We start from the raw sequence: 24,943 nt of genomic DNA, 5'->3' as shown, positions 1-24,943 counted from the left end.
GATGAGTGTTGAAGAGCCGCTAAGATTTTTTTTTTATATATATTGCAAAACAAGTCTTGTACTAATAGTGGTTGTGGCTGTTTATATATTCAACTGCAGATAAGTGAGACTTGGAAAAATATTAAACAATAATAAAACTTTTACAAAGCAGGGAGAGGCAGACTATAAAATAGTCATAAACAAGGATTCGTGTATTTTGGGGCAAACATCTTGTGTCGAACCTTAAGAGTTAAGCTAAGTCATCTTCATGCAAATTAAGATCTTACTCAAGATGCAGTAAGACTGCATATACTAAATTGAGAGACTAGTTAACTGCTCCGACAGTTGCTGCTGTTTTGGTGAACAACAGAGTGCTATGTGCTAACCAGGTTAATGCATTAATGCCCATGTGTCAGAGGCTCTAAAAAGGGGCCAGATGAAAGTTTGGTATGAGGTAGACCTCAGACGGTTTCATTGGATCCTGTGACATATTTGAAAATTTAATTGGATTAGATGAGACTATCCATAAATTCATTGGCGGTATGAATCTCTTGAATGCCCATGAATTAACCGCATTACGGTTAAAGTCACAGGGTTCAAAGCGTGGGGGTAAAAATAGCAGTATATATTCTGGGAATTATCGTAGTTTTTATCTTTTGAAAAGCATTTTTATTCATATTTTATTTTGTTAATGGAAATGTTCTTTCAATTTTAGTTTGGGGTTTTTCATTAGTTTTCTTTTAATCTTGTAATTTTGCTACGAACAAAGGCAAATGCGGTACTGTATTTTTTTTTAATTTCCTCTTGAGAAAGGAGACATCTCGTTGAGCTCTCATCATCTTATCACACCTCATTTATTGGTCTTGAGTGGACACACCGGGCTCCTAGTTGGGCCACAGCAATGATTAAAGGCAAAAGCAATGTAATGAAGTACAAAATCATCATCATCACCATTATTACTACATGTTTTTAAATCAGCTATTAAAGATCCAAATTGATAGTTAACATCATATCTGACTAGCTGATCATATCTGGTCAGCTGTCGACTCAGCCATAAAACAAAAAGTTCTGCGCCTATGACCATTCTGTAAAATGCTACATAAAGTACAGTTTAAGTATGAAATAAACATAAATACTGTACAAGTAAATGGAACAACGCTTCGATTTTGTTATGTTTTACGTGCAAGCTACAATTGCCACCAATTGCTTGGGTACAGTTTTTGATGTTTTTTTAGTGCAAACTCCAATTGCACTCTTTTACAAAACGATAGGTGAACGTGCCACCTATAAACTTCCATGTAGGCATACGACAACCCAAAAAACCCAAATCTTGCATGCAAGCAAACGTTGAGATAAGCACTGACCATCCACCAAGCATTGAGTGAGTGAGTAAGTGCCTACTATTACCCAGTGATGGTGGTTGCAGCATGATGGGAACAAAACGATGGGAGGGGTGGGTGGGGGGTATACAGTAAATCAGATGGCAATCAGAATATTTACAGTTGTGAAGGGTGGAAAGTGCGAGACAACAGAAGTGTAAGGAAGCCATACTGCAAAAGCAAAGAAATCAAGCTTGAACTCATTCTGGAGATTCACAAGGACACATCACCACACTTGAGCACAACAACTCCTGCCATTGGGTAAGCACACTTCACTTTGTAAGGAAAACAAATTAACTTGACTTGACTTACAGATTTGGCAGTGGCAGAGATGTATTGAACTACCATCTCCCGTTTGGTGCTCAAGTCCTTCCCGCGTAGAGGCGCCTTTCGCTCTTCATTCAGATTCATGTCCTCCTAGACAGCAGATGAATAGGAAGACAGTGAGTGACATTTCACGAAATGTCGAAGACAATTTATTAACAGATTAAAAGAGTCATCTTTAATGAGTACGTCGACAAAGAGTCTTCCCTGACGTATTGGCTTCAGCACTATATAGGCAAAGAATGAAATAATTACTGACAGTTAATCTGAGCTAATCCATCGATCCATTTTCTAATCGCAGGTGAAGATGGAGATGAAGCCTACCCTTCGAAAAGTGTTCTGTACAGAGTTGTTTTATATATCAAAATGTAAAAACCATCAAATAAAAGCAAGACTTCTGAACTTTAATTTCATAATACTCTTTTGATCTGAAACCCAAATGCCTTTCAGTATACAACAAAAACAAATGAACTGACCTTGTCTTTCCAATACGTTTGGAAGGGGACTATATACAATCAATCATTCACACTGATATTCACACCTCTGGATGATTGAAACCTAAATCCTTGTTCACGGTATGCAGGAAAAGGCCAGAGTAAGCCCATAGAAGCACTAGGAGAACATGCAAATGCCACGCAGGACGGAGCTGGTATTCAAACCCAGAAACTCAGGGCTGGTAGACAGATTAGTAGTTTAAACAAAATTTTATGTAAAACCATAAAACACAACCTTTTCTTGAACATTCACTTAAATAAAATACATTTTAGACACCTTTTTTCAGCACCTAGTCATGACTGATCTTTTGACTTAATGCTTTGTCTTGCCACATATTTCACTCGATCTAGCCTGATACACAAGGCATTTTAGTTCTAAAATAAAACCGAGGCAGGACAACTGAAGTGATGCATAATGACACCACTCACTTTTCCTTTCTATCGACTGTTATAAAGTTTTTTATAGCATGAAAGCATTTTAAAGTTTGGTTTTAATGTAGAGTGGGATTGTCACGGTAAGCCATGTAACTTTTCTAGGTCATATGTAAAGGAGGCAAGCAATAGCTCACGAATGTGCGCTGTAAAATGAGTTGCATGTAGCCCTCAAAAGCGGCAACTCAAATCTAATGTAGTCTTTCGCAAAAATGATGGGTAAGTACTCATTTTATGTTACCATCTTATTTTAATCAACAAAGAGATTAACCGCCACATAAACTTTTATGACACTTCTGATCAGTTCAAAAATGTCAACTCTGCTTTTACCTTGGAGAGTTCAACATTCGCACTGGTTAAAATGTTAAAAAGGTAAGCATCAATGTCACATACAGCTTTCATTGCAGCTTGCACTTTTGAATCAGATCATGGTGAATACTTTCATTTCTCGTATTTTTTTCTTTGTTGGAGCCCATAGGTAGAGCGAGAAGAGAGGACAAAATGGCAGTATTAATTAGTCCTTGAATAAATGAATGTTGCAAGGCTATATCAAATGTACAAACTCAAGGGAAAAAAGGACAAACCAATCAAATTGAATAAGCCTTGATCGGCAGTGAGTGTGCAATAGTGAGGGTATCTTTTTGCTTCTTTCATACTGCGTCACAAAAGACCTCTTTCATGTGAAAGGCATCAGCGGATGGAGCAAAGGCCGAGCAGAGGACTAATAGCTACAGAATGACATGGTGATTAGAGTGGAAGGGGATGTTTGAAAGAAGCACTCTCTCTCAAAAATGGATGTCTTCGTATCAGCGGGAAGAATAAAAACATTCATTCAAGCTCCCCCAGCAAATCCGTGGCGCATTAGCAGAGCCTTGCTGCCCTCTACTGCTAAGTGAAGAAAACCATGCACACTGCTTTGGGTGATCGGATCCAACACAGACGGCAATTAACTAAATCTCTTTATGTTTCGCTTTATTAATGAAGAATGAGACAATCTTACATAATAAATGGAAGTTTAGAAAAAGCTTTGAGTTTGGCAGGTTGTTTCTGGGTGTAAAAGCTTCTTGTTTTGACATTCAACATTTCCGTATTGTATTTTATCTCTTAACTATTTTACAGCTGCGATATCGGTCAATATTACATTTTTAACTTCATGAACACAAAATATATCCGAGTAAAAACCACCACCAAAACGAAATAAATTACACTCAAGACAAAACCTAATGATTAAATCTTCAGACTGAAATAACTAATGTCCACACTATAGACAAGAGCACCCACAATAAAGGTTTAGGCAAATGCACGAAATAGTCTGCGTAAGTATATTGAGTTCACTTAATATAATTTACTTGATAAACATTTGCTGATGAATTTAATAAATATTTTGCAACTTTAATTAGTGCAATTAATGTAATTCAAAATTGAGAGGGATTAAATATCAGCCAGTTAAGTAGGGTCTCCATTTTATTTGGGATTGTACTTTGTTCAAAGAACCTAAAAACGGCATTTTCAGCGGCCACAAATCAATCATTTCTCCCTTAAACCTGCAAGTCTGATCAATGACTATACGGGTTTTCATACAGGCACTCTCCAGTAGCTTGTTGTTAAAAACTCCTACGGAGTATCACTGCAGTGGGATCACCTCGGATCTTATTAACTGGGAGTGTTCCTTCTAACAAAGTGCATGGATCGCCACATAAAACCTCCATCTGGCCAGACAATCTTTTTTTTTTACTGGCCTTCTTCGTCCCCAGAAACAATACATGCAACACCTAACAGGCAGTAGATCCTGTTAAGAAGAAAAAAACTGTCCTTCAATACTTCAATAAAAGAGACATTGTACGCTGTGAGGTTTTAAATGCGATAGACAAGTGAAAATGTCTAAGTAATAATAATGAAAGCACACCTAATGGCCCCCATCAGCACTTTAAAGAGCCCGCGTGCAGCGGGTTTTGATAAAAGGCATGTCAATGGGGAGATGAGCTCCTCCTTACCTACCACTGCTTTTTATGATCCCGTTATGGCCAATACAGGCTCGAACCAATGATGAAAGTGGGTTTTAATACGTCAACTGTGTCAACTGGGGTTCACTGTGGTCTAAAAAGACACTCAACTAGTTTACATTGGAATCTCAACACTGGAACGCAACGTTTTGTGTGAAGGTGATCTCTGGCTGATTGTTCCACAATTTGTGACTGCTAACCCTAAACATCTTGGACTGGTGTCAGCCGCGGTTGTGACATGCAAGCTCAGTGAGATGCCGTTTACTGAGAAGTTCAGCGGATTTAACGTTGTGCATATTGATGAAGGGCTTTCCGCTATGTTCGTCACAGAAAAAAAACAGAGTTTTGACACATACGACAACCTTTTGAAAGCAGTGATGGATGATGTCTAAACGCATCTCAGACTCCCCTGGATCTCTTATATTTCTGCTATCAAAGGATCATTTCACCTCACACAGAAACCTTTCTCGTAGCTCCTCTATTTTCGGCTTTTCATTCAGAACTCCTCCATGACCTGTCAGCAATCAGCCTTAGCTTAGGCTGTGTGCTATTTAAGATCACATGATGTGAGAGGCAATACACTTTCCCCAAAGTCAAAAATATTTTCGCTTTCTCCAGGTCATTAGTGTACAGAGGGGGGTCTAACTAATATGGCACTCCACGTTGAGGCCTGCTGGGCTACTTAAGGCTGCAGCATGGCGAAACAAACAATAACAGAAAGGCTGTAAAAGACGGATGCCAAATCAATTAGACGTTTGGGTGACCATAAAAGGGATGGGTTTGTACAAAGGTTGACACGGTGCAACCTTTGAGCTTCAACAATCATCCATTTCCGGCATGATTTAGAAACTACAGTATTTGTCCAGTTGAAAACAATAATGTATGAAATAATAACAATTTATATAGGGTCATTATAAACAGGCATGTGTAAAAACAAGGCAAGAAAGCAAAATGTCTAAACGTGAGCCAGGCACGTAGTTAAGCGTCTGCATCAAATGGTGTACTTTCCAATCTTGCGTTATTGCTCTTATTAAGACACATTCCACTGAGCAGCCAACACGTCTGAGGCCAAACTCCAATCTTGGATGTCTGTGGTTGCGTCACAAAAAAATAAAATAAAAAAGGACAAAAATGGTAAAACAAAGACTGATGATGTTTAGATGCTCATGAAGTAAACATTTGTCACGAATAGCGGAAATCTTACCGTATTTGATTTGAGGATGTCTCAAGAGTTGTGGAAGTCTCAACAATTGAACAAGTCTCAGAAGTTTGTAATGTTTTCATGATACATGCGGATGTCTCATGCGATCTGCGGAGGCCTCTGAAGATGTGTGAAGTATCACAAATTTCACTAAAGCCTTACGAGATTCACAGAGGTCTCACTGGACTTGTTTGGTTTTTCAGATCTATGGGAAACTCGGGAGATTTGCTCAAGTCTTTAAAAATATGAATTCCAAAAAGGTTTTGATTGTGATTCTGCATTTTTTATATGTATGACTATTTAAACATTGTCAAGCATTTTGTGAGTCGACATTCTAAAAACTGCTGTATAAAAAATAAAAGATCTTGAACTCTAATGTGACACTATTTACTGTGCTGTATGTTTTGTGTGACTTTACAAGCATATTTTATTCATTAATTGTGGTCAAATTGCCAAATTAGAATCCAAAGGTTCCACTGAAGTCTGAGAGCCAAGAGTGAAGGCTTGAATAGTACATAAATGAATACCCCACTTGGATTTAAATTCATTACTGTCATTGAACATTTTTGCTTGGGATTGTCAATGCCAGTCAAATGTCAAACCATGCTCAAACCTGCTTTCTGTGTCATCTGTCAGCGAGCAAATATAAGCTCGGGTTTAACGTTGCTCCACCCTTAAACGCACAAACATTGTCACTGAGAAGACAACTGCGTGACAGGGATGAGCAACCAGGCAAGAAAACACTCACGCCAGAGCCTGATTAAAAACTAGAATCACTGATGGTGTAGTGTCGTGCCTGGCATTAAAGGCCATTGTCTGAGAAGGAACAAAAAGGCATACACAAAACACACTTAGGTATTATCCAGACCACAACTTATGGGATGAAGCTGTAGTTAGAGAGTCTTTCTTTGACCCCACAGGAGAGTGGAAAATGAATCACTTTCCCCAGAAAACAAAAACTGACATGTGCAAATGTATTCAAATCCTAAACACAAATTAAGTCTATTCTGGGTAAAGAAGATGCATTGTGTGAAAGCAAATGTGTCTAAGATAATTATGAGTTAACAGGAATGTTATAGCTGTGAAAGAGAGCGAGAGAGCAAGCGACAGACAGACAGGCAGACAGACAGAGAGAGGTAAAAACTAACCCTAAATAAAACTAAGGCTAAATAAACTAAGGCTATATGACTGTCAACCCAAATAAATGTATAATATGAGGTACCGTAATTTTCGGACTATAAGTCGCACCGGAGTATAAGTCGCACCAGCCATAAAATGCCCAAAAAAGTGAAAAAACCCCATATATATGTATATAAATCGCTCCTGAGTATAAGTCGCCCCCCCACCCAAACTATGAAAAAAAACCGCGACTTATAGTCCGAAAATTACGGTATATTATATACAGTAAAAGCTACAAAAGAAACGGACAAATAACTCGTTTTCAAATCAGACGAGTAAAAACTGGTCAAATATTTAAAAACAAAAGATATTAAAAGTGAAGACAATCTGCAATTCTAGTAATGACACGAATTTGATGCACAATTTGTCTTCGCGGACCACATAAAATGATGTGGCGGGCCGTATCTGCCCACGGGCCTTGAGTTTGACACCTGTGCACTAGACCAAACAGATCTTGAGTGGCATTATGATTCAAACTGTACTGAAGGTCTACTTGCATGGACTAAAGGACAGCATCAAATATGATTCCAGTGTGTGGAGGGACACAACAGAACACAACTAAACACTCCAAACTTACCATCATCTTCTCAAAGAGGTCAATGATCTCCTTTTCTGAGAGGTTCTTTGAACGGTCGTCGAAAAGGGGCTGAGGGATGGGCAGTTCGGTGTGGATGGAGAGGGGGTCCGTGGGGTGCTGTATGAGCGGCTTCTCCTTCTTCGTTCCTGTCTTTCGGAAACTGGTAATGCGATCGCGCTGCAAGAAAACATGACATATCAGACATCTCTCCAATAATATTACAACAGGGCCGTCAATCCATATAAAATAATAAGATTAGCAACATTCATGTTGGATGTAAAAACAAATTCAAAACATTTTGTAACCTAAACAAATATCAGGCACGATAGCCAGACCATTACACAGAAGATCAAATACTGTATGAACCTCAGAGACTTTACTTACCACCGTACCCAAAGTTGTTAAAAAAAACTCAGCTAACTTTCATGACATCAACAACAATCATGACAGGCACTATTTATTAATCTCCATAGTGCATAGTGTGAACAAAGAAAAAAAAAAAACATGATCCCCACATGCAATAATTGTTAGGATTAGTATGAAATGAAAGAGAGAGATCATGCTGAATTAATGGACATACCCGTTTGGTTTGGAAGGTAGCCATTTAATTCCCTTTTAATGTGTTGTTCAATTGTAATTATTAATTTGGAACCAGTAACAAAGTTGGCAAAGTGAAAGTATGGTTTTGGACATTTACAGCTTTTACGATGGCAGCAAACATGACTATCAGCCGCTATCGCCTTCATTTTATTAATTTATGTGTAAAAAAACCTACTCCCATAAAACTGTCATCTCAGAACCATAGTATAAAGTTCAGTGTTAGATGCTGACACCACAAAGTTACAATAGCTTAATAAATAAAAAAATTAATGCATAGTTATTTTTGTATTTAATAAAAAAATGACAAATGTATCCTTTTTTTCCATATTTTTATTTTCACCCTATTGGACTATGTCAGCACAGTTCTGACCTCCTTTCTAATGTCACATTTTCTAACACATACTACCTTCTTATATGGAAAAAAGTGATGAACACATTAAATTTAAAATTTAAAAAATATATAGATAATTTCACTTTGTCATCATGAGTTACTGCCCGGTAATTTGAGGGGGGGGGGGTTTCCACTGAAATCAAACAACACAATAAATTTACATACATAAACAGACAAAGGTAATATTGCCATGCATGATGTTCAGTTACTGAAATATTTTCAAATGGATCGAACAAACTAGAAGCTGTCACGCTGGCTGAAACAAGAAGACAAGTGACATATTTTAGCAGAAAATCTGAAATTAGAAAACATTTTCTTGGATGCCTCTGATGTATGTTTGATCCATCTGCTTACTTCAGTTCAGTCACATCTCATGCAGCCCTGATAATAGATAAATATCAAGCAGAATAAAACCCAAAAAGGAACATGCCAAAGTAAAACCCAGCACCTTACCATATCATCAGCCAATGTTTTTATGTGTATGTTCTGTTGGAAGGGAGGGAGGGAGGGCACAATGTAAATGACAGGAAATGGCCACAGAACTGGTGAATAAAATCCCACATCCACATTGATGTGGGATTTTATTCACCAGTTTTTTTTATGTACATGTCTCCCCTGCATCATGTCTCATTCTTATGAAAGAATCCCAACAGAGATGGAGGTGAGCCCCAAAACAAAGATAGTAATAAAACAAAGACCTGATAAGTTTGTTTCCATCATCTACAGGTGTATCTCAATAAACTGCAATGGAAAACATTCAAGACAAACACCAAAGTATTTATTGTTTTTAATTTTGATGATTATAGCTTACAGTAACAAAATTCCCAAATTGACCATATACAGCAAGGGTCAAAATAAGAGGCTTCGCATGGCTGTTTTCGCATCAAAATTAATATTTTGCGCCTCATTTTTACATATTGAATAGCAAAAGAGACTCAAACATCCATCGCCCACCATCAAAAATAGTGACGTGTATTGGGACCCGTTATGTTCATTTGACAGAAGCGCACATGACTATCAATTACTAATTGTCAAGTGTCAATTTGTCACTGACTGCACAGAGGCGCTTCAGTCAGAAGTCAGAGTCACTGCTATTAAGGAATAGTGATAGATGATTTTGTATCTCTACATAGAGAAAATTAACAAAGAATTTACAATTACATTGTAATAAATTTTATTTTATAAAATTATTCTACAGCCGAGCTTTTTAAAATCAAGCCTTGCTTCTAGAAAAGACAATAACGTTTACTGTTATACACAATACGAATTTAACAAATTAAAACTGTTGATTAAGTGCGTAAAAAGCATTTTTTAATTTACTTAAATCTTACTTAAATCAGAAAAGTGCAAAACACACAAAACAAGAATAGTAGGGGGTTAATAAAACCCCTACTTCAAAGACAAATTGCTCCACAAATTTGCTCCTCCAATGAAGTTGTTGATTTGCAAACTGCTCTGCAAAAAAAAAAGAAAAATCAAGCCTTGTACTGCACTGTTAAGTGAAAGAAATGACCTTTTCATTTTAATTTATTAAGATGAACCTGTATATGATACCTGAAAAGAAAACCTTGCACGTGCATGGCATGAACAAAACTTGTTTCAAAATTGAAGAGCACACATTTCCTGGCATGCACACCTGAACTAAGAATACCCACCACCAAGGAAAATCGAAATGATTGATAAAATGGACATTTATAATGCCATAGCCCCACAGCTTTTGTGTTCATGTTATTTTTGTCAATCTTGTCGACAAGAAGTTGATATATTTGACATTGACAACATCAAACACCCACTTGCATCCAAAAATCATGCTGTGGAGATGCATAAGAGTAAATAGCAGAGAATGCGAGTACCGTTATTTCCCATGTATAATGCGCAAAATTTAACTAATTTATTGTCCTAAAATCCGGGGTGCGCATTATACATGGGTACAATTTTTTTTTAATTTTTTCTTTTTTCTTTTTTTTTTTTTTTGAAGAAAATCATGGTACAACAATTTTTGAAGAAAATCTTGTCACGGATGGAGTGTGGAAAGGAAGAGGGCGACCAAGTGCAGCTTGAACCAGGGTTCATTGGAGGAACTCAAAACACAGACTTGGTAAACTAACATAACTCTAACAAAACCAACAACAGGACTGACCGACAAAGACGTGGAACAAAAAGACAGGGGGACATTACCAAAGACAGGAACAGAAACCTGTGTTATTGTCAAATATTGTTTGTTTTTTAATCTCCATCGCGGACTGGACGTCATACGGAGGCAGTATCACTGCGCATGCGCACTATGGATCCGATGCGAATAGTCCTCTTCTCTTCTTGACTGACAATGAATGTGATAGTTTAATACATACAATCAGCAAATAACAAAATACGTATTACAGGTAATATTTTATTTCACAACACTTTGCCTTGTTCCTTTCGTCTCTGCTGTTCACTTCAAACACGCTCCATACGAACGCAATGCTCTCGTATCAGACGCTTGCTCGATCACCTGCTCGTTTGCTGTCACAATGTACCCTACACAAATCCGAAACATTTGTTGCGGCTCCGAGTCATGACGAGGGGCAAGTTTTGGTTTCCAAGGGTGTTTTTATTCCTCTTCAACTTCTCTCCCATACAGAGCCGCCTTTTTCACATGTCCGCACGTCACTTTCCTCTCTTTTCATTTTAACCTAACTGATCGCGGTGGTGCCTTTATGGGCAGTCGGAGAAATCAACGGCAACAAAAAAAATACATCCAGCCTAGTTAAGACCATACCAAAGACTATAAAAATGGGACCCATTGCCTCCCTGCTTGGTACTCAGCATTAAGGGTTGGAATTGGGGGTTTAGATCACCAAATGATTCCCGAGCGCGGCGCCGCTGCTGCTCACTGCTCCCCTCTCCCCCAGGGGATGGATCAAAATCACACGGGGATGGGTCAAATGCAGAGGACAAATTTCACCACACCCAGATGCGTGTGTGACGATCATTGGGACTTAAAAAAAAAAAAAAGTCAAAATTTGGGTGCGTATTATACATGGGTACAGGCTTTTTTTTCCAGCATTGACATGCCATTTTTAGGGTGCGTATTATACATGGGGGCGCATTATACATGGAAAAAAACGGTATTCACGACAAACTTGTTTGCTGCCCAAATGAGTTGTAGAAGAAATTATACTGAAAGCACATATACTGTAGCATCTCTGACAACATGTGATGCTAATGTTTGCTATCGAGCCAAAATTCCATGTGGTGCGATGACAAGTCAGTGCAACATCTAATTTAAAAGCCCCTCAAGGCACACTTTTACTGCGACCACGACACAAGATCAAAAGGTGTTGTTTGTTTTATTTTACTATCTAGCTCCTTACTTATGTCTTTATGATACTAGTGTTAAAAGGAACCATCTCAGCTATTCGCCCGCTTGCACTTTCAAAACACAAGATGTCACACCTATTATCATAGGGTGAATATGCATGAGTACCTATTATCATGGGTAGTAGTAGATTTGCAATTTTGGTTTTATTAAAGAATAATTAAAACCAAATCCTAAATACAAACATACCAAAGGTTGGTACTTTTAATTTCAGAGATTAGACTGCGACGTTAGTTATAAATATGGCAAAACTAGTTTTAGAAGGCAATAGTTGCTCCTAAAAGGGGAACATTCAAAATAACCAAAGGGATGTTCCCAAACACCATAAAGTCTGCCAAAGACATTTTTAAGACGGCAGTAGCTTGCAGTGCCGTGTGAGCCGAGGCACGGGGTTGTGAGCTGCTAATGAATAGAGCGATGTGTGCCGCTAATGGCCATAAAGGTCGCCTAGAGTCGTGGATTTCTCTTCCACTGCAATCAGGAAATTAGTAGTGCCGGGGCGAGCAAACAGATTGGCTCGAACTTGGACCTCCCTCAGTGCTCCTCCGTCAACTGTCGCTTGCGGCGACAACTGAACAATCACTCAAATCTTGAATCGCACATCCACACAGTGCCTTTCTTCATGCGTGTTGTGAATGGTTGTTCGGTCAGGAGAACATGGGGGACTGTGCTGGGCATTTGATGAAATGAATGTAATTGAAACTTGTCTGACAATTTGAATCTACTTTGAAGGTGTGTTTTAGACAAGATTTCTATAGGTGAGATATTTTGTCCAACACAAAAAATCATTTTCTCCAAAATCTATCACCTGATTTTCAAAATTCTTTGTGCGTTATACTCAGCTTAAAGTGGTGATTCTAACAAGACTGCCATTTTTCAGTAATGTCATGTTGCTCTTATCAGAATTTGAATTACAATTTCACAATGTGAAGGCCTTTCTTTTGTTACTGCAACAGTGTTAAAAACATGTTATCATCGGGATAGCAAATCTGTTAAATTGTCCTCTAGATTTGTTTTGACAGCTGACAACAGTTTGAAACACTCTGTCAATGGGATGAAAATGAAATAGCAACAAGCCAAACACAAAGTGCGAGCACTTGTTTTGACTTTCTGTTGCATGTAATTGACTCATTCAAAGTTGTGAAAGTTCTTCAAATCAGATTTCGAAAATGGCGTCCGCCCAGCATGGGTTCTTCTCGGTAAAGGTGGCATGGGCAACAACTACTGCCGTTGCTAAATCAGAGCGTTTATGTGTCATTAACCCCCGGCATGCAATAGCACTACAATACTGTGTGAAACAGGCTAATATTTAAATGGCGCACTTGAGCATTTTCTAATCTATTTAACAACAATCAAACCACTGGTTGGCAGATTGCCTTGACTTGAGGGCCTTTCCTTGCCCCATTATCTTGGCAACATTGCAACAACGTAATTTAACAATCAAGCTTACATGTCCTCAGGGTACCCTCAATTAATAAAGTAAACTTTTTCATCATAATAAATGTTTAGCAGAAACCAACATCATGCCTTTTAAGGAAATGAGAAAAATGAATTCTAGGTCTCCCCTAAATGAAATCTTATTGAAAGTTGGTCTAGGGACATGCGCCAAAGTATGCATACAATCAATAAAAATCCCAGTAAGTCATATTATGTTCTTTTTTGCTTACTTCTGGTGGTACAAGAAAGACTAAAGTGATGCATTTCTTATGTATCTGTAACATGCACATGTAAAAACAAACCATTTATGTTTGAGATTGGCAACATTACACATCATTTAGCGAAAGCAATAACTGTTATTCTCAACCAATTTAACTGGACCATCTGTATGATGTCATTTTAAGTCACCCACCGGAACGATCGCGATAAAGTTGGTGGCCGCAACGCCTCTTATACGAGTTTAGAAACAAATTAGCTTTAACTTTAATGACTTCTAATAATAACACGGGGGATAACTGCCAATAGTTTGTGGCAACTTAATACAATGGCTTGGTCTCCCTCTACCGGCAGATCCTCACCCTGGGGAAAAATAAATATAAAAAAAAAATCATATTTTATTTAACATTTATTTCTGTGCAAAAACAAGACCTCCATCTACATTGTTGCCATTTGCCAATAACATTGCTCACATTTTGGCATTTCAGGCATTCAGAGGGCACCAAATCCCAAACCAATTACACACCGTCTGAACAAATCTTTGTCAAACTTAATCAAGCCACATATTTTTTATACTGTATTCAATTGCTGCCTTCGGGAACCCAGTGAGGAGGTTTATTCAACAAAACCTGCATTCGTTTTTGAGTTATTGCTTATTAGCGCATGAAAAAAAAAAGTGCTTTTCGAGGCAATCAAATTTTGAGCGTTGGTTGTATTATGTGTATGTGTGTGTGTGTGTGTGTGTGTGTGTGTGTGTGTGTGTGTGTGTGTGTGTGTGTGTGTGTGTGTGTGTGTGTGTGTGTGTGTGTGTGTGTGTGCGTGCGTGCGTGCATGTGGCCTTTTTGAACCAATAGATGGAGAAACAAAGACTCAATTAAAGATGAAACAGGACATAATATAATCCCGATTGTGTTCTATTCAAGAGGAAAATCACTTTTCCTGGATGGCTCTTGACAGGAGCTCACAGCGTGTTTAAAGACAAGTTTATTTTTCCATTCTAGGACAATTCAGTCACTTTTTCCTTACCTATGCAGCGATATCGCTTTTTCAGACTGTGTGTGAGTAAAAGTGCATAAATATGCGTAGTCTGTGTGAATATGTGATAATGCCATTGGATACAAGAATTGCACTGTTCAAAAACACAAACTTTTCTTGATCATGACATGGGTTTCACTCATGTACCATTGTTGACAATTTAACATACAACTGCATGTTTTTCCAACATTCTTGCCACAAATTTCACTTAAATCTTGCCCATAACAGGCAGTTATGTAGTGTTTTAGTGACCACTGAAAGACACCATATAAATGCTGTGCTGAGACTTTTAACTGACATTTATACATGTGGCAAAATGGCAGCAAAACATTACTGAAATTATTGGAATCGTACTAAACAAAAGCTTACCAGTGTAAGTCAGTTTTTCAGTCTAGATGCATATACAAAACACCACCAATTTTAAAAATAGGCTACTTTTTTTCATGTGTACCAGTCCAAAATTTGAAGTAATTCTCAGTAAGGTAGTTGGCTTGGTGAAGCAGTGATTAGTAGGTCCGCCTAATACAGGGGTGGGCAAACCTTTTGAGCTCGCGAGCTACTTTTGAAATGACCAAGTCACAAAGATCTACCCACTAAAAAAAAATATATAATTTTATATGTCATCGTGAAAAAAAAGTCCTACTCCCATTCCCTATGAAAGTGATACTTCTTACTATGGCCAGCTGCCCCACTCATTTTTATACCCTTTCTTAAGTTTAAGAGAAAAAACAGGGTTCTGACAATTGGAGGGAACTCGTGAGCTAGCGTGTTTGTGTTGTGTTGTTAGCGCCGTTGTTTGTACACGCGTCAAGTGCGGGAAAAAAATAAAAAGAAATTAATTAATATCACACGATCGACCAATAGTGGCTTGGCGATCGACCGGTCGATCGCGATCGACGTATTGAGCACCCCTGGCCTAATAGAACTCTTACAGCCTGCACTAGCATGCCATGAAGCATCTATTTGGAAGACTGCTTACAAGGACGGACTACAGTTTAAAATGGAAGAGTCTCTTCTTCTTTCGTGTAACGTCAGAGGTCCAACTTGGTGTCGTGGAGCCACGCCAGCATCTCTGGTTCCAGGTCAGAGGCCGGCCTCCGAGGGTGGTCTATACAGGGGGCAGGTGTTGATGATGTGGTCGGCTGTCTGCTCGGGGTCACTGCCCTCGCATGCCGCACTGTCTGCCAGTCCCCACTGCTGCATAGATCTGTTGAACCGCCCAACACCAGTTCTTAAACGGTTCAGTGTGGTCCACTGTTGGCGAGGTAGTTCATCTCCTCCTATGGCGCCGTCTCGGGGTTCCCAGATGTAACGGTGCATGAGGGAAGGACCAGCTGCCTCCCCACTCCTGCTTCCAAGCTGCTGCCAGCCAAGCATCTCTGGAGATGTCCTCAGGGATGGAATTGAGCATCTCTTTTGCTACCATGTTGTAGGGGTGGCGCGCCTTGAGTCTGCTTGGTGGAGCTGGAGTTGTTGTGGTACTGTGCAGGTGTGCCAGTTGTTATTTTTTGCCTTCCTGGCGAGAACGAGGGTGGCATCCTCTCGACAAAGGCTGCCCGGCGTTATTCCCGCAAGGACAGGCAAGAGGGACACAGGGGTGGGCTTGAGGCATCCTGTTATAGTTCGAAGGGCGTTGTTAATTGCCACATCTACCTTTTTGGCATGGGGGCTTCTGTTCCAAACTGGGGCACAGTACTCTGCTGCAGAGAAGACCAGCGCTTGAGTTGATACCCGCAAGGTCTTAGCAGAGGCTCCCCACGTTGTTCCAGCAAGGCGGCGGATCAGTGCAACCCTGGATGTTACCTTTGCCTTCAGTTCTTCAAGGTGTTGTTTGAAGGATAGGGTCCGATCCAGACGCACGCCAAGGTACTTTGGGGCTTGTTGAACCTCCAGGCGTTTGCCCTCAAGGCTCACTACAAGTTCTCTCCTTGCTTCCCTGGTGCTGAGATGGTATGACGCAGCAACAGTCTTTCCAACGCTGAGCTGGAGACGCCACTTTTGAAGCAGGTATGCTACCATGGTGCACATGTCTTCATTCAGGCCGTCTTCCGTCGCCTTCCACGTTGGTCGGCTCAGCATGATGGCAAGGTCGTCTGCATAGCCATACTTTCTGGATGCTGTGTCCGGTAGGTCGTATATATAGATGTTAAATAGCATTGGTGAGAGAACTGACCCTTGCGGTACCACGCTCCTCAGTCTTCGGAGCCTACTGCACTGCCCACTGCTGGTTTGGAGAGTAAAGGTGTGGTTGGAAAGCGTCTCCATGATGAACTCCACCATGTGCCGGTCCGGTATCGTCCTATGCAGCTTCAGGTGGAGTCCCCAGTGCCACACGATGTCATATGCGGCAGTTAGGTCCAGGTATACCACTCCAGCTTTCTCCTTATCCTGGAAGCTGTTCTCGATGTCTTGGGAGAGTAGGGTAACCTGGTCTGCTGTTGACCTTCCTCGACGGAAACCAGCTTGTTCCCGTGGGAGCTGTGAGTCCACCACTGGCTCTATGCGGCTGTTTATCATTCTTTCCAAGATCTTAAATGGGACACTCAGCAGTGAGATGGGCCTGTATGACCTGGGGTCCTCCGCATCTTTATTTGGCTTCAGCAGAGCTATCACAGAGGCTCTGCGCCAGATCTTCGGGAGCTTTAACCTCCGGTAGCATGATGTGAAGAAAGCACTAAGCCATCTAGATGTTGTTGGGCCCTGGTGGATGACGAACTCCGGGTGGATGTTGTCACGGCCCGAAGATTTGCCCGGCTTGAGCTTGCTCATGGCCTTACGGAGTTCCTCTGCTATAAAGGCTCCCGAGAGATTGGAATCGACGTTGGCCACTATTGAGATACAAGACACCTCACGCGATGTCAGTCGTGCAAAGTCTTTGTCTGCATCCGGCAAGTGGCCATTCTTCAGGAGTTGGGAGGCGATTGCGTCTGCAGTTACTGGGCATCTGTGGGCTAATGTATTTCTGCCTGTAAGCTGGTTGATGGTCTGCCGCACCTTGCGGCTGGAATGGGTGAAGTCGATTGATTCAACGACTTCTGTCCATCTCGCCTTGTGGGTGGCGTCCAGCTTTTCGAGCAGTGCTGCTGCCGTTGAGTCCACCTCTTCTCTGGAGCTGGCTCTCTGGTGTTCACTCAGGAGGCGGCTACACCTCATCCCAGCCTGGGATGTAGTTCCTGTTATACCCATGTGGGATGGTCTTCTTTGCCGCACGCAGGAGGACCTGGCAGTAGACTGCATAGGCTGCATCCACATCTGTGGACTCTGGGTCTGGCAGGCCGGCTGACCTCCTTTCCGTCGCCTCAGCATACGACTCCCAGTTGGCTTTTCAGAAGTTCCATCTCTTCACAGGCTTCCCTGGCACCTGTTCCACCAGTGATGGAAGGTCGGTGGTGTGAGCGGGGGAACCTGTCAAGGACACGCCTCTCCGGTCTTGGGTTGTTGCTGTGGCAAATGGCGAAGGCCAGGGCCGGGTTGGTGGTGGTGTTCCAGCGTGCAGAGAAGGTGGGGGTTTCTTGGGGTCGTACATCAACAGGGCATCAGTGTTGGAGGCCCATTCGCACAGCGCCACCTCGCGAGGTGTTGAGTGGTTGTACCCCCAGTCTGTGTGCTGACAGTTAAAGTCGCCTGTGTAGATAGCGGGTGCAGTTACAGATGGGAGTGACGTTGTGGTTAGCTGGTGGGGGCTTGTAAACGTTGATGACTGAAGTTTCCTGGATTTTAGTAACCAGCCACTCGATGTTGGAGCCCGGTGGGGATTGTCTACAGGCTGCCCAGCTTATTCCAGTCCAAACGAAGGTTGCCACACCGTGTTGCTTGCTGTTGATGGACCCGGCGAGATGGAACCCAGGGATCTTGAGGATGTTGTTGGTCGTGTAGTGTGTCTCCTGTAGGAGCAGGACCGCGGCCCCGTTGGAGTCGGCCAGGTGCCGAAGGACTTCGAGTTTGGCGGTGGTAAGGCCCTCGACAATAAGTTGAAGCACTGACAGGCCTCGGTTCTCGACGGTCGGGATGGCTACCCGTCCGCCATTTCTCTGCGTTTGTTTGGTGAGATTAGTTTCACAAGCGGGTCTTGCACCCTGACCTTGCTACTCACAGGCAAGACCGCGTGAAGGTTGACGTTCATCTTCCCCATCTTCGTCTGTGTGAGGGGAGGGGCTAGCGTACAAAAGACTTGGCACATAAATGTTGCAAGCTAGCATGCAAAGGCCAGATTTTAAAAAAAAACTGGTGCACTTTTCTCAGATGACTTGCTTGGTAAAAACTAAATAAAAACTGCACATTGAGCAATCTAAAAATATCCTGGAACACAGTAATTGCTTTGAAAAATGAACATTTTTAATGTCCATGCCTTTAAATGGGCATGAGTGAGTGAGTGAGTGAGTGAGTTCTATTATTCCAGGCGGGCACTGGGCCTGTCCTAAAACAGCAATCATTTGACAGGGGAAGCACACAAAAGCCAGGCCAGGCAACATTTGAATGGCTTTTCAGTGAGCGCTATAACCATGTGACTGCACAGCCAGGCCCTCGGGTTGTCTCTGTCCCTGTAAATCTCTTGTACATTAATCTTTAAGGACTAGCAATGTTGAATATTTGTCTACTAATAACATTATTCAGCGAGATCAGCTGCATATTTTTCATGTAGTGTCAGAAATATTTGGACACAGCATTTTTGTTATGTTTGCCTTTACAGACTACAATCTAAAACAATCTGCTTTGATTTAAGGCGGTTTATTGTGAAGTGCAATTCATGTAGTGTATCTCCATTTTCAGTATTTGAACATAAATGTCATTTAATACAAACCCTCCACAGTCAATATTGATATACAAAACAGATTTATTATTTCTTAAATGAGAAACCTCTTAAATTAAACTCTGACATGAATGTAATATTTGCTGACTTTGAAAACAATCGCAATTGTTCTCTGCTCAGTGGGATAGGTGCTTCAGTAATAATTTGTGTAAAAAAATAAAAATAAAAACTTAGCACATCGAGGTCCATATTTAGTCGACAAGTAACTGAGTGTGACTGATGTCCTGCAAGAGGAGATGACTGAGCCTCGGGTGCAGACAAACAGAGAGAGGGGATTTCTTCCACCGTGTTACTCAAGCATTCTTCACTGCTTCCTTTCTCTCTGTCCAACTTCCTGAATGCCGTGGACAGACTCACACGTGGGGTATTTCCTGCCTCACAAGCCTGCTCAACACTGGCTACATTCAATCGACGCACTGTGGGAAAGGTACACAACAGCAGCAGGAATATAGATCAGCTTTCAAGTGTTTGGCCATTTGGATTAACCCGAATGTCAACAAGACCTTGCTAATGTAGCAGAGCGTCAAACGCTTGATCGGTCATCTGAAAAGAACATGAAGATAAACAAGTGTCTGGAGGTATCTTTACGATAAATCTGCATCAAAAATTCAGCAGAATTTCAGAATTCAAACCACTGTCACACACAAGGGCATTGCCCTTATAATTTACTTGAGTATGCGCTAATTTTTCTGTAAATTTGTCGAACATTATTGGAACACTTATTCCAAAAGAATATCAAGGGCTTGTGAAAAATACACTGGAGGTTACAAAAACTATGCAGACTCCCATTCAAAGCAGTAAAGACTGCAGCTTCCCGATATGCATCGATTGTTTTAAATGTTTTATTGACTTTGTTTTACAGTGGTTAACTTATTTTGTCATTTGTGTGACGTCAACAATGCCACTGCAACAGAGAGGCATTGTGCATTCATAACATTAGAATGTTATTTAACTATTCAATTAACTTTATTTAAAAAAATCTTCAAATGTTGAAAGATTGACTGGATTATTTTTTCTATTTTAATTTATTTTCTATTATTTCTGAATCCAAGCAAACTGAGGATCATCCAGCGTCACGTATAGCGGTTTCACTCTATTTGGTGTAGCACATCTTTTTTTACATATGTTGCACTAAAACAACCTCAATACAAAAGAAAGACATGTCAGCTTATCACCGCCACAGTCAGGTCTCCAATGTCCAGGATCTCATAATTAACTGATCTTAATTTCCTTAATCACCCAAGAATGACACAGTTTAATTATTCCAGCATTGAGTACAAATGATCTGAAATACAACCAGTCAGAAAATGATCGCAATTAAATTTATAAAAACAATATGCCATAAGTTCTTACTCGTAACTTTTCACATCTTTTCATGGCAGACTATATAACATTTTAATCAGCGAGCGTTTGAAATGACACAGTGACTGAAAAATCATTAAGTTCCAATATAGCATTGAACTTTCTGTACGATCTCCCACTTAATCCTTGTGAGAGCACATGCTACGATCAGGCCGACATTGTGACACGGGAACAGTGAGTCCAACTATGAGATGGTTGTGTGGGAAAGACTTTCCCTTGGTGCAGCTCAGTGTGACATCATCTTTTGCTCTGGTATGCAAAAAAAGAAACATTCTTCCAGTCCGTCAAACCTGCTCCCTCAAATTCCTTTTCAAAAAGGTCCTCTCGTTCTCAAGTCAGTTTTTTTCACCAACATCAACAGAACAAGCCGTAAAAGTAACATTAACTTTATTGGTGTTATTCTAATATCCTTGGCTGGCTTTAGTATCTATGTCCTGGGCCCAAAGCCAGAATGGGGTAATTGTGACGAAAGCCTTCCTGGTGACTTGTAGCCCAAACACACCTATGTTGTGGTTCTACTCTACAGACTGCTTTGACTCTGCTAATACGAAACTCAACCGGTGTTGGCCAGTTTGCGCCAGACTCTACAAAGACTATGGACCCTAGTTAGATTTTGCTTGGTTTTAACTTCATCCATACATCAACAACCACAATACACACACACACTTGAGGTGTTCCATTTAAGGGTATGTTTATAGGACATCGAACCAGTAAAACGTTTTCACTATGATTTATAGAATGTTTCACACATTCAGGTGGTAAAAATGTCAAAATAAATACTACAGACGCCAATGTCTGACAATCACTGTAAGGAAAGCTTTTGCTTTTTTTGGAGTGAATTAGGTGATGGCGGAGCCTTAAATGGAGTTGACAAATTAACATCACAATCATGTTATTTAGCTGAATTAGTGGCAGTGGTCCCCAACCTTTTTTGCACCACGGACCGGTTACGTGTCAGAAATATTTTCGCGGACCGGCCTTTATATAAATAAATATATTTATATATTTATTATTTAAATATTTATATATATAAATAGGATGAAATAAAATGATACAACTGGCATAAAAACAAATATAAACCCCATAAAAATAAAACGTTGAATTAGTGGGAGCACCGAGCTCTTTTCTCAGAAATGAGCCGTTCCCATCTAGGCGTAATCGGAGACAATGACACCCGAAGTGATTAAGGTTTGTCTTTAAATGCAGGATGCTTGGTCTCCATGTGCCGAAGCAGGTTTGAAGGCTTCATTGCCTCGTTAGCTAGCCTTTCGCCACATATGCGGAGTGCACTTGGCGCGTCAGAGTCACCTGTGGCGATAAATCCATATTTTAAGTAGGACTCCAGAAATGTTCTTTTAAATGCAGCTTTCCTTTTCTTAGAAGTCGTAGCCTCTTCTTCTTCAGTGTCCTCATTGGACGTTTTTCCCTTTCCGAAGAAGCTTTCCAAACTTCTCTGTTTCTTGCTCATTTTTGCTTGCCTCGCGGGCTTGACTGTGGTGACATGTCACGTGACCGAGACGAGCGCCCTGTGTCAAGAGTCCTTATTTTTCAGATGCACCGACAGATGTAATTGGGAGAGATTCGCCAAATTTTTTATATTTTTCAAAATAAATTCTTACTCATTTTTGCTAGCTTTGCGGGCTCGACTGGGGAAACATGTCACGTGACCGGGACGAGCGTCTTAACATGAATGAATTGATCGTCAATAAAAAAAAAAAAAAAAAATTTTTTTTTTTTTTTCCTGTGCGGCTCCGCGGCCCGGTACCAAGTGACCCACGGACCGGTACCGGTCCGCGGCCCGGTGGTTGGGGACCACTGATTTAAGGGATCAAATGGGCGCAATATTTTACGAATTACAAAACCCCAGCGATGTAAATTATGACTTAGACTTAGACTTAGACAAACTTTATTGTCATTTTGTCAACACGAGGTGTACACAAAACGAAATTTCGTTGCATACGGCTTTCAACAATGTAGTGGAATTGCGGCTGGTCAAAAAGTAACATTCTATATAAAAATATGAAATAAGATAAGTATAAAGTACAAAGTGCAGCAGTGATAAAGTATGTAAACAGTGCAGGAGACAAAAGCAGTATTTACAAGTGTGCAGAGGAATGCTACGTTTGAATGTTCAACAGTCTGACGACAGCAGGGAAAAAACTATTGCAGAACCTGGTGGACCTGCAGCGGATGCTGCGAAACCTCTTCCCAGAGGGCAGCAGGGAGAACAGTCCATGGTGGGGGTGTGATGGGTCACTGATAATATTACGGGCTCGGGACACGCAGCGCTGGGATGACAAGTCCTGAATGGAGGGAAGAGGAGCCCCGATGATCCTCTCTGCTGTCCTCACCACTCTCCTCAGGTTCTTCCAATCGGAGGCGCTGCAACCTCCACACCACACCGAGAGACAGCTTGTCAGAATGCTCTCTATGGTGCTTCGGTAGAACGTCCTCATGATGGGTGGGGGCAGGTGGGCTCTCCTCATCCTCCGCAGGAAGTACAAGCGCTTCTGTGCCCTCTTGACCAGTGTTGTGGTGTTCACAGTCCAGGTGAGGTCGTCTGTGATGTGGACTCCCAGGAATTTAGTGCTGCTGACCACCTCCACAGCTGAGCTGTTGATGATCAGTGGAGCGTGGTGAGGCTGGTTCTTCCTGAAGTCGACGATGATCTCCTTCGTCTTCTCCACATTCAGGATCAGGCTATTTTCTCTGCACCAGCCCACCAACTGCTCCACCTCCTCTCTGTAGTCCAGGTCGTTGTTGTCCCTGATGAGGCCCACCACCGTTGTGTCGTCTGCAAACTTCACGATGTGATTGGTGGTGAACCTGGGGGCGCAGTCGTGTGTCATCAGGGTGAACAGCAGGGGGCTCAGGACGCAGCCCTGAGGGGAGCCTGTGCTGAGGGTGATGACATCTGAGGTGTTCTGTCCGACCCGGACTGACTGAGGTCTGTTGGTGAGGAAGTCTAGCAGCCAGTTTCGAATGGGGGTGCTGAAGCCCAGGTGTTCCAGTTTTTCCACCAGATGTTGTGGAATGATGGTGTTAAACGCTGAGCTGAAGTCCAGGAACAGCAACCGCACGTGGGTGTTCCTCTCCTCCAGGTGAGCCAGGCTCAGGTGAAGAACGGAGGAGATGGCATCCTCAGTAGAGCGGTTCTGCCGGTAGGCAAACTGGAACGGATCGAATGTTGGGGGGAGTCTGGAGAAATTATGCGCTCGTAGAGATGTTTTCAAGCAAAGAGTCGACATCTAACTTAACACATTTTTTTGGAAAAAAATTAATTGTTTTGGTATGTACGTCAAGACAGAAGTTGCCGATATTACTTTAATAAATTTTGTCCTAGCAGGTTTTATCATGTCTGGACACATTAGGTTTGTCCTGGACACACCCGAGGTTTGCAGTCAGGGCCTGCAAGGTTTTCTCTGCTGGCCTAAACACTGAGAAGCACTGATGTATATTTACATCTTGCATGAAATAGAAGTTATTATCTTAAATGGGAAAATGCCACAATTTAGGTGCAGTCCGGAGCACTGGGCAGCTTTTTTTATATAGCACGTTTCATATACAAACAATCAAAAGTAGAGATATTGATTATTTGCAAAAGTGTCTCTTGTCTGGCCAACCTGTATATTGGATTTTTCGTCTTGTTTTCTCCAATCAGATTTCAGCTTGTATGCATTGCCAAGTTAATGTAATCTGCCCAGGCAAGGACTTCAGAATCAGGTTTGCTGGCCTATGACACATACACAGTACCTAACACACAGTACAGCGAGCCAAGAAAAGGTCAGAGAAAGAAGCCAGCTTAGATGGCAAGTGTGTAAGAGGCTTGTGTTAATTTGGTGCAGCCACCATTTGATGGAAACCCCCAAGACTACTTGACAGATCAACTAAAACGTGCTTTCCAGGCCTTCACAGAGTTACAATCTCCACACTCCAAGCACACTTCAGGCCAGCAAAAAGTGCAGGATAAACAAATCATGACAGCTCATGGACCCACCCAGAGGTGAATAATCACTTCCTCAGAGATTTCAGTATCAACTAACGAACATGTTTAGCACCGATTCTCTATTGAGGGCTGAGAAAAGGAAAACTTGAGTGATTACTGAGACCCCCTTAAGGAATCGGAAACATCTGCAGGGCGAGCTCATTCAGACACTGAAAAGTTG

General features: G+C 41.3%; 1 protein-coding gene across 7 annotated transcripts in view; it reads right to left on the bottom strand.

Annotated features, from left to right (window-relative positions):
- Window positions 1–24,943, bottom strand: part of diaph2 (diaphanous-related formin 2) — a 323,623-nt gene that overhangs the window by 294,575 nt on the left and 4,105 nt on the right. For 5 of the 7 annotated variants that reach the window (XM_037261470.1, XM_037261469.1, XM_037261468.1 and 2 more), the window contains exons 3-5: window positions 9,013–9,045; window positions 7,569–7,745; window positions 1,671–1,775 (exon numbers count right to left, since the gene is read on the bottom strand). In XM_037261470.1, the coding sequence (XP_037117365.1) occupies window positions 1,671–1,775; window positions 7,569–7,745; window positions 9,013–9,045 (315 nt within the window). The remainder of the gene's footprint in view (window positions 1–1,670; window positions 1,776–7,568; window positions 7,746–9,012; window positions 9,046–24,943) is intronic. The other 2 variants (XM_037261473.1, XM_037261472.1) reach the window with 1 other exon arrangement.

The sequence above is a fragment of the Syngnathus acus genome, chromosome 10 (genome assembly GCF_901709675.1).
Source record: "Syngnathus acus chromosome 10, fSynAcu1.2, whole genome shotgun sequence".
Taxonomy (NCBI): Eukaryota; Metazoa; Chordata; class Actinopteri; order Syngnathiformes; family Syngnathidae; genus Syngnathus; species Syngnathus acus.
The sequence above is the reverse complement of the archived record's forward strand: the minus strand, read 5'-3'. Positions and strand labels throughout refer to the sequence as shown.